Source organism: Triticum aestivum, chromosome 5B (genome assembly GCF_018294505.1).
Source record: "Triticum aestivum cultivar Chinese Spring chromosome 5B, IWGSC CS RefSeq v2.1, whole genome shotgun sequence".
Taxonomy (NCBI): Eukaryota; Viridiplantae; Streptophyta; class Magnoliopsida; order Poales; family Poaceae; genus Triticum; species Triticum aestivum.
Window position 1 is genome coordinate 609,040,392 of NC_057807.1, and position 10,480 is coordinate 609,050,871.

At 48.8% G+C, this 10,480-nt stretch overlaps 1 protein-coding gene across 1 annotated transcript; it reads right to left on the reverse strand.

Moving 5' to 3' along the window:
• Positions 1-1,353: 1,353 nt before the first annotated feature.
• On the reverse strand, positions 1,354-9,610 carry LOC123113607 (indole-3-acetaldehyde oxidase). Its single transcript, XM_044534900.1, has 7 exons — positions 9,292-9,610; positions 4,543-6,147; positions 3,963-4,225; positions 3,627-3,836; positions 3,319-3,537; positions 2,081-3,241; positions 1,354-1,997 (listed from the first exon to the last, which is right to left on the reverse strand). The coding sequence occupies exons 1-7, from the start codon at positions 9,452-9,454 to the stop codon at positions 1,584-1,586; spliced, it is 4,035 nt and encodes a 1,344-aa protein (XP_044390835.1). The 5' UTR covers positions 9,455-9,610; the 3' UTR covers positions 1,354-1,583.
• Positions 9,611-10,480: the final 870 nt, after the last annotated feature.

A 10,480-nucleotide genomic window follows, 5' to 3' on the forward strand; every position in this document is an offset into this window, starting at 1 on the left:
TACATCAACCGCATTTCTTAACACTTCCGCTTAGCGATCTATAAGGGTATGCATATGCAATCTCTCCTCTCCTAGATTGATCTTGGTGAGCGTAGGAAATTTTTTGTTTTCCATGCAATGTTCCCCAACATAAGTAGGCAGAGACGAGAAAGATGGCGCATCATAAGTAGATGGTGCATCAGTAGATGCACCCGCACCATGAGAACGATGAATATAAAAGTGAGTAAAAGATGGAAGAATACAAGGAGGAATCACTGGGATAAACTCAGTTGATGGAGATGGAAGCCACCGGGGATGAAGGTGTAGAATCCTGTAATAAGCAAGGTGAGGAAACCATGGGAGATGGCGGCATCAATTATGTAAGAGTCGAAGAAGCAGGAGAAGTAGTACGGGTGGAAAAGGGCTCAACAGGAGTGATAGGAGCATCGGAAAAAGTGAGGAAAGTGATATCATGCACTGGAAGTTCAAGGAAAGTGGGCGTGGGTAGAAGGGGCGAGACTCATAAAAATTCACATCCCAATAAATAAGCATCTGACGACCAACATGATAAAAAGTGATACCGTTTTGCTCACCACTATATCCTAAGAAGGCACATTCAACAGACTTAAGGATCAGTTTGGTGCGTTCACATGGGACAACAAGGATACAACAAACACAACAAAACAAATGAAGCGCCATCAGGAGAACGATCAAAGAGATGCTTGAAAGGAAGCCACCCTGCAGAGCAGTGGATGGCTGAAGGTTGATGACATAGGTGGTAGTCGAGACAATCTCTGCCCACAAGTGAGGCGGAAGAGAGGCGGTGATCATCAAGTCACGAGCCATCTCAAGAACGTGATGATGCTTGCGCTTAGCCATACCATTCTGAGCATGAGCACCCGGACAAGAGAACTGAGCAAGAGTAACCTGCTCAACAAAGACTCCTAGCAACATCTTGGGTACTCTTTAGTAGAGTCATGCGCTTCCTCCTGATCGTCCATCACGAGTTTTACACTTTTCCTGTCAGTCAGATTCATCCTCTCCATCATCTTCTCCGTCCCTTCTCTCTCCTTACCAGTGTTCGTTGACGAACTAGCCATCACCACCGATCCCCCTTGACTTCTCCCTGAACCGTCCCGTGTGTAACGAGGGTGGGCAGGGTCGCCAGGACCCCCCGTGATCACCCCGAACAAACTAACCAAGAGCGGCAGAGAGGGGCAGAGCCTAGGGCAGGAGATCGCGGCCGGAATCTCACAATCGCGCCTCGGGCGATAGAGTCGCCCAAGTGCCATCAGTCCACTCGAAAACCTAGAAAACATTTTGGGGATTAGATTTGCTTTTATTTATAACAGGAATTGAAGATATTCATTCTCGTAGTAAAAATATACTGTACATTATAAGCAGAATCGCAGCACGTGCATGCCTGCCGTTAGATGAAAACCCAACGCTTATGATAGATCCACGTCGATAGCTGTTTTATCTCCTCTCATCTATACACAGCAGCACACAGGCAAACCGGTCATTGTTCAGCGTACCACACCTTCATCGTGTCATTACAGCAGTACATATACCCACGTTTCGACACAACTTACATGCAACTACGATCACGCCTTCACGGCGGCGCTGGTGGCGGCGGAGCTGAGGCTCTGAAGGTGCCTCTCGACGACGTCGAGGCCGCACAGCTCCTTGACGTCGGCCATGGTCGCCGGCACGTCCATCTGGAACGTCAGCGGCGAGTTGGCCTTGAATTCCTTCCTGGCCGCCCTGATGGCCTCCCGCATGGCGCAGTGCACCGACGCCGCCAGCAGCAGCGGCGGCTCGCCGGACGCCTTGGAGGAGAGCACGCGCTTCTGGTCGCGCGCGCTGTTGATGAGCTCCACGTTGAACTGCTTAGGGATGGTGTCAACCGTAGGGATCTTGTACGTCCAGGTGCCGTCGTTCACCACCAGCCCGTCGGCGTTCCTCGCATAGTCCTCGTTCGTGAAGAACCCCACCCCTTGCACGAACGCGCCCTCCACCTGATCCATCCAGCAAAAATAAATTCAGATTACAACGATCTTCAGCAATAGCAAGTGGATGTGCTGATCGGCGGCGAGCTCACCTGGCCGAGGTCCACCGCCGGGTTCAGGCTCTGCCCACAGTCGTAGACAAGGTCGCTCCTCAGGATCGTCGTGCCCCCAGTCAGCACGTCGATTTCCACCTCGCTGACGGCGGCTCCATAGTTGATGTATTTTACAAAGGCTGGGTCTGGCGTCCAGAAGGCGTGCGCCGACAGGTTCACGCTTGCCATGTTCGCTTGGGCGATCAGGGTGCTCCATGGCACCGGCGCACCGGACTTCGCCTCGAGGCCCTCTTTGATGGGCTTGAGGCGCTTGACGAGCACGGTGCACGCCTGCCTGACTGCCTCGCAGCTGCTCTCCGAGGTGGTGCTCCCGCCGGTGAAGCCGCCCTGGATCATGCTCAGCGAGTCGGCCTGGATGACACGCACTTTGTCAAGGAGTCTGTCGGCGTCGGGGCAGAGCTCCCCTAGCCCGAATGCCGTCATCTGCTTCACCTTGGTATACAGACCTTGCCCGATCTCCACACCGCCGACCTCCACGGCGATCGAGCCGTCGTTCAGGATGGACACCTTCCCCGGCGTTGGCCGGAGGGTCACCTCATAGGTGATCGGCACACATGAGATGCCGCGCTTCTTCCACCTGCTCCCGCCATTGAACCGCTCAACAGCCTCTGCCCTGCTTTGGTACTCCGCCGACGAGGCCAGCTTGTCAAAGATGCCCACGAGGCTGTATGTTGGGGCGTCTCCCGCGGAGTCGCTGTAGAACTTCGTGAGGCTCTCGACGCTGTGGAGGTTCTTTCTCCGGATGACGTTGGTGTCAGACCCGAGCACGGACGCCACGTGCTCGATGATGGCCTCGGCAATGAAGGAACCCTGCACGTCGCCAGGCGCCCGCACCACCGACTTGGACGACATGTTCGTCTTGCACAACTTGATGTCAAAGGCCAGGGCGCCCCAGTTGTACTTCTTCAGAGAAGCGATGGTGTAAGCCGGGATCAACGGGCTTAAGTCCGGTGATATCCCGGCGTTGATGCCGAGATCGACATGCAGCGCCGTGAGCGTGCCGTCCGACTTGAACCCGACGGAGTACTTTGCCTTCATCGGGTGACGCCCTCCCGCCATGATCATGTCCATCTTCCGGTCGAGGTACATCCGGACAGGGCGCCTAAGCTTGAATGCAGCAAGCGCACACGCACATGCAGCCTGAAGAACACAACAATTTCTCCATGATCAGTTTCATAAATATGTGAATCTCCTGGGTTACACAGTGGGGCACTTACATGGGATCCTTTCATTCCCTTTCCACCAAAGCCACCTCCAACCCTCCTGGTGATGATGCGAACATTGTGGCAGGGAATGCCAAGGAGGTCAGCGACGACATTCTGCGTGATCTCGGGTAGCTGTGTCGAGACGTAGACGGTGATGCAGTTGTCTTCGTCAGGGATGGCCAATGCGGTCTGCGTCTCCATGTAGAAGTAGTACTGCGATTCAAGCTTCACCTGTCGGAAATTAACAAAAGATACTAGGTGTCAATATTTGGGCCTTGTCTGAAACTAAGAATGCAGCCTCCTAAATATCAAGTGTGTACCTCTCCTGATAGGATCTTGTGATCTGCTTCAGACATCCCTTGGTCGAAGTCCCCAATTGGCTGAGGAGCAAAAACTGGGAGAACAGGGATGTAGCTGTCATGTTGGATGGCATCCTCTATTGTCAGAATTGGCGGCTCAAGATTCTCGGTGCTATACTCAATGATAGCTTGCTTCGCTGCCATATAGGCATACTTCTGTGTTTCAGCGATCTGAGTGATGGCAAAGGAATATGATGATGCGATAAGTTCAAATGACCTCTTAAAATTCAGGGTAAAAATATACTACTGGTTATGCATTTTCCTGAAATTGAGTTCAAGCGATTCAGAAGTAGGTACCACGATGCCAATATTTTGACCAGCAAATTCAGAAACCGGATCGCCGAAAAGAGCTTCGTGTCCTAGCATCGCCCAGCCGGATCCAACATTTTTTCCACCAGCAGGAATATCCTTTGTGGAGATAACTGTGATGACCTTTTCTGAAGCCAGAGATGATCGGAAGTTGACACTTTTTATATGGGCGTGAGGGTGTGTGCTGTAGATAAATGCTCCATAGAGGCAATCCTTGGGAGCAGGGATGTCATCAACATACACAGCCTCCCCTGGAAATCAAGAAGGAATATCGTCAAGCCCATGTTTCAGGACAGAAGTTAGATGTGCCAACATTTTTTTTTTGAAGAAATACATTCAGGGATGAGGCATTTCAAATGGTTCAGCATGATTGAAGCAGTGTACCAAAGATGAATAAAAAGAAATCCCAAACAATCTTGTTCAAGCTACAGAAATCTAAGAAGTTAAGTCCAGGACATAAATTATAAGGTTGAAGTACTACTACCACTTGTAATTCAAGAGTACAAACTAATATAAGTAAACACTTGTAAGCTAAATAAAAAAATGGAATCAGAGTGTAGGAGTATACCAGAAGCTTGCAGCTCGGCCCCGGATTTCGTGATCGGCTTGCCGACAGGTTTGTATTCGTCATTGAAAACCAGTTCTTGCCTTGAGCGAATCGGCAAGTCATCGTTGGCAACCTTACCATGCTTCTCGGGACCATTAGCACATGATCCATTGGGAGCATTCAGGTTGTTACCAAGTGCAGAAAGGAAACTGAATAAGAAACTGACAGCCAAGCTGACTCTGTATTCAGGGTGTGTGGTGCCTTCTGACGGCGAGATAACATCTTTCAGCAACTGAACTGCTTCAAGTATAACCGGTGCACTCACTGATTTCCCCTTCAGGAATTCCTCAACCTTCCGAGCCCGGGTGGCGTGATCGACGCCGTAAGCGCCAAATGCGAGGCATATATCTTCAATTATGAGCCCCTCTGAGGCTGCATCCCCTGAAGTCCTTGCCAGGAATGCAGAATTCACATAGGAGACAGCATTGCCGAATGGTCTGGGAGCTGCACGAGAGGTCTCGAAGATGATATTGTCTGAACCCCAATCAGGGACAAATATGGTGACCAGTATGGTCTTCGCATCGCAGGGAGGCTGCTCCAAGAATTCCTCCAGTGTTAGGCACAGCATCTTGGAAGCAGTCTGGATTGTGACTGTCGAACCCGCGGCGAGAAGAACAGTGACGATGTCTGAAGCGAATGGCAGTCGCTGCGCCATGATTACGTTCCCACCGATGGTCCCCATGTTGCGGATGAATGGCGAGGCCACCTTGCTGAGATGACTGGCGATCTTTCTGAACACCGGTGTGCCATCGGAGAAGATCTCGATGGCTTTGGAGATGGACACGGCTGCCCCGATCTCCACCCCCTTGTTGGTCCTGTCGATGACCGAAAGTTCTGGTATCCCTTTGATGTCGATGTATTTTTTATATAGGTCTTGATCCTTGTACACTCCGGCACCAGTGTTTGACGCCACAATCTTGACGGAGTTTTCATCGAACCAGTCGGAGTCAAAGAGGGTATGGAGCTCCTCAATGCTCTTGGGATGGTACCAGCCATCTTCGTCGGCGTTCAACACTGGAGCATCTTTCATTTGAACCTTGATCTCGGACTTGAGAAACTCAGGGAAGGTGCAGACGGCGCCGCTGGAGTATTCTGGCAGCTTGTCGACGTCGGCAGGGTCGGTGCCTTTCTTCCAGAATGAGTTGAGGCCGAGGTCCTCGAGGTCGACGTCAGCGGCGAAGCTCTTGCACGTGTCGAGGATGGGCCGGTAGCCGGTGCAGCGGCACAGGTTGCCAGAGACAGCATGCTCGGCCTCGGAGCAGGTGAGCTTGGAGAATCCCGGTGTTGGGGCGGGGCCGCCGGTCTTGTCGGCCTTGACAAGGGCAGAGAAGATGGACATGCACATGCCGGGAGTGCAGTAACCGCACTGGGAGGCATGGAAGCCGGCGAGGCGCTGCTGGACAGGGTGGTAGCCATCGCGAGTGTTGCCAATGCCCTCGCTGGTGGTGACCGAGCAGTGGTTGAGGCTGCCGAGGAGCGTCAGGCAGGAGCTCGCCGAGAACTCGGTCACCACGTCCGTGGCCGGATCATACTTGGAAATGAGGACCACGCATGCGCCGCATCCACCTGCACGCAGCAACATGACATCGTAAATCAGAAATTAAACACTGCCGGCTACAGAAATGGTTGGGCAGGCCAAGCTACAGAAGAGCACAATTTTCCTTTTCTTCAAGTTCGGACCGCACTATTTCAATAGGCATTAACTCGGTTATTTCGAGAACCATCTCAATTCCAAACAATATGAATGTCTTTTGAAAACCAAATCTACTTAAATTGCAATTTATAAACTTTGTAACAAAACAATTGACTGACAATTCATGCTACCAAATCGCTAACATTTTTTTTGTACACTTGCCAAATCGCTAACTGCGAATTTCAGATTTCTATAGCCTATAGGGAAACTGGTAATGAGAATCTGAGATGATGCCGTGAAGTGCGATTAGGGCAAAGAGAGGAATTACTAGTGCGTGGTGCCTGTGCGGCCGGTTGTGCTCGTTGGCTGGGTCGCCCGTCGCCGGCTCGCCGCAGCTAGGTCCCTGGAGTATGGCCGCGCCGCCGCAGAATGGGGGATGGGTCGCCCTCGGCGCTGCAACTGGCTGCCTGGCTGCCGGGCCTCAACGCCGCCTCCCCGTCTCCGCCGTGCGAGCTCCGTACCCTAGCGTGGCTGAATCGTGAGCGTAATGGAATTGGATTTATTTTTTCTCGACTCGAGGGGAAGAATCGGGAACGAAGGTCTGGTTTTCTCGTCGACTGGGCTGCAGTGGGCTGGGCACTCGTGCATGCTAACGATAGGTAGTATCTCGTGCCTTCAGTCAGGCTTCTCAATGAGTGGTGATTTTTTGTCCTAAATATAAATCATCAATCCACCCAGATATTAGGCCATGTATTATTGTTGGTAGTCCTAAAAAATTTATAATGTTGGTTATATATTTTTTATCTATGTTTTTGATTTTCAGCTGATGGAAATTCCAAATATTATTATTTCAAAAAGTCTAAAAAAGTTCAAAAAGAGTCTAAAAAAGTTTAAAAAGAGTCCGATATATTTTTATTCCTATTTTTTAATTCTTCAGTAAGTTCAATGGAATTGAACAACAATAATTATTTTAATTTTAATTTTCCAAAATAATTTAAATATATAATTTATAGGTATTCACATTTTAAAAAATCACTTATATTTTAATCAATTTTGGAAAAATTGATTAGTACTGTCATATTTCCGAAAATATTTCACACAGGTACCAAAATTTTCATTATCTCAAAGTTTATAAATCAAATCATGAGTTGTGCGAAAATGTAGTCAATTGTTCATGTCTTGTGTACTCATAATGACGCAAAACTTTTTACTAAAGTTGGCAACTTGCTAATTCTCAAAAAGAATAAGTTGGCAACTTGCACATTTAGTTAGGGAAGCATATTCTGTTTTCGTGGTACAATGATTTCATAGTACTATTTTCTTTTCTTTTTTCTTTTCTTTTTCTTGTCAGCTATGTGAGAAAACAAGTGGAAGACTATATAATGTCTGAACTAAAAAAAGGCAATCGTGAAGCACATAGTCCCATTAAATTACCTCGTTTATTGGCTATTTTCTGTAAAGTGATGCGAATCTATATAAACATCAATTTAACTACAAAAAGCATCTGTCAAATTGGTACAGGCTAAAGTTTACTGCTTGATTAGAAATATCGCTAAGGAGCAAGCTGAAGCACGTGCCAAAGGTTGAAAAATCGTCGGTTGCACATGGGACCTGACCACCAAACGGAAAAATTAACAATCACAAATCCGGGGGTCAAGGTCCAATGATTTGGGATCGTTGTATGATTGCAGTGCATGCCTGCTCCACTACGAGAAAAGAAAAGTACGACGGCAGGGTATGATTTTGTCTCCATCATGCCTGAGTGGCCGTAAAGAACCAATCTTCCAGCTTACCGATTTTTTTAATCAATACTAAGTTATCCCAAATAAAATTTAAAAAGATATTATATCTCCGTACCATCACTAGGCCTGAGCGTAGTGAAAGTAACGTGGTATTTGCCATTTGGCATGAGTGGTAAGCCATGTCAAGAAACAAATCACACTGAATGTTTGGAAGAATACTACCAGGTGATTCGTAAAGAAAAAAAAGAAGAATCCAATGTCTTCCACACAAAAATTGAGTTATATACCTGAGAGCAGGTTGAATTATTTTCTTATGGATCACTATATGAAAGGAGCAGCGGCTAGTGCGATTGTCTGTGTTGTCGAAGTGTTAATACTAGGTTGGAAAGTCAGCGCCTAGATCCTCTCCGGCCGGCAAGCAATACAAGTATAGTATGTGCCTTTCTATCTCCGTATGTGCTTTTCTATGTTTCCGATTGTGTATACATGCTTCGTTCTTGTCGGGAAAAAAAATGCAGGAGACGGTTAGATTCTTTGTGGTGCAACCAGTCTATCAGGGTTCAAATTCTTGACTTGATATTGATGCTTACTTTTTTGATTTATTTTAATATTTATGGCGATGTGCTATGAAGGTGTCTATGGTGTCTTTGTTAATATCAAGATTGTGTGGTAGCTCAATCTCGCTTGGAGGTGCTCCTACAGGTACGTAGGTGCTCCTAGAGACATGTAGGGTGTGTGCATGCATTCATAGGGATGCATGTATGTGTATATGTACGAGCGTTTGCATCTATAACTGTTAATTTTTTTTTTGCAAGAACGAAGCATGTATAGTACGTGCCTTTCTATGTCTCCGTTTGTGTTTCTTGCGATATCCGTGATCAGATCGTCGCATGCTACGCTGCGCACCACGAGGCCGGAGAAGGCAAGAGGGTTCCCAGAAGAAGAGACACATCTGTGATGGTTGCTGAATGAAAGATGGCGCCAAAAGAAGAGAAGAAACAGAGAAAGAAAAGCAGATACATGCCTACCACACCTACGATTGATCCTTTCCTACCTACCTACCTGGGCGATGTGTACGTGACGAGACGATGAAGGACACCGTAGCGCTGGCTAACCTAGGCGAAGACGAGACGAGAGGGACCTGGAATCGATGCGCATGTGGCGCGAGGTCCTACGTGCACGTATGCAGAGTTCAGTCGATCTGGCTCGATCCGCTTATTCAGGCAAAAAATCTCTCACACACCCACACCGTAACGAACTAGTAGCACTGACTACTGAGCGAGCTAGCCGCCGGAGATGAATCGATCGAGTTGTCGGGGGTGGTGCTGTGCTCACCTTCGCCGCAGCCGAGCTTGGGCCCCCTTACGGGCGTGCGCGTGCGGAGGAACTCCAGCAGCGTCATCGACGGGTCGACGCCGGCGGCCTCGTGCCGCGCGCCGTTCACCGCCAGCACCACCCGCTCCCCCGCCGCCGCCGCCTCCTTCCCCAACGACCCCATCTCTCTCTCTCTCTCCACAGACCACAGTCCACACCCGGTCGACCTTCCTCTTGGAGCACCACTCGCTCACCAAGTGCGCGCAGGGACACTGAGCCCCGGCTATTACTCTATCCTTTGTATATACGGGGGGCAGCCGGCCGGCGAGGCGCCTCGCTAGCTATGAAATGGCGTTGGACGGGGCCAAAACGACGGGAAATGGCTGGCGTGCTTGTGTGCTCAGCGTGGACGTAGGTTCACGTGGAAGTCGAGGGCGCGACGTTGGTGATCGCGCGGTCCGATGGAATGGGTCGAGGTTGGTACTATTCCTCGTCAACTAGTTCTGCTGTTTTTTTTTTTTTTGCGAAAAACTAGTTCTGCTGTTATACGAGTACTCCTAATTAAGTATATCAGCAAGTCGATACTACGGGCATGTACAATGCATAGCCTCAAAATGATGCCTCGTATGTCATGTAGGATCGGATATGACGTAAAGTAGGTTCGGATAGGGAAGCAGGATCCTCTCCAGGAGGCGGGTGCTTGAAAAAAAAAAGTGTGATCCGGTGACAAAAGATGAAAAGGTTGAAGTGAAAAGTAGGGATGCATGTGTACTAGAGTCTTTATTTTCTATTTCTTAATTAGGCCACTAATGGTAGCTTCCACGAGAAAAAATAAATATAAATGTCTTAAATTACTTTTTGTCATCAGGCATATGTATACATATGCCACCATTGTACATGTCCTACTACTAGTGATCAGAAGAAGGGGAAAAGGTAATTAGAGATGGAGTATTACAGAGAACGGTGTGAGTGGCAGGTAGGCTTTGTTTGCTTTTGCACTTTTTTTATTGGTCATGCGAATCACGAGGCCCTGCTGCATCAACACTAGCTGTGAGGTGACGGATCGCGGGCTTATTTTAGGAGAGGGGGTGGGACAGAGCGATGGGTCTGGCTGTGGGACATGCATGGTCGTGAGGCGAAATTTTTTTTTGACACAGAAAAGGGGTCTTTATTGCTTAATGGAAATTCGGTTACAATCTGCCACAAGGCT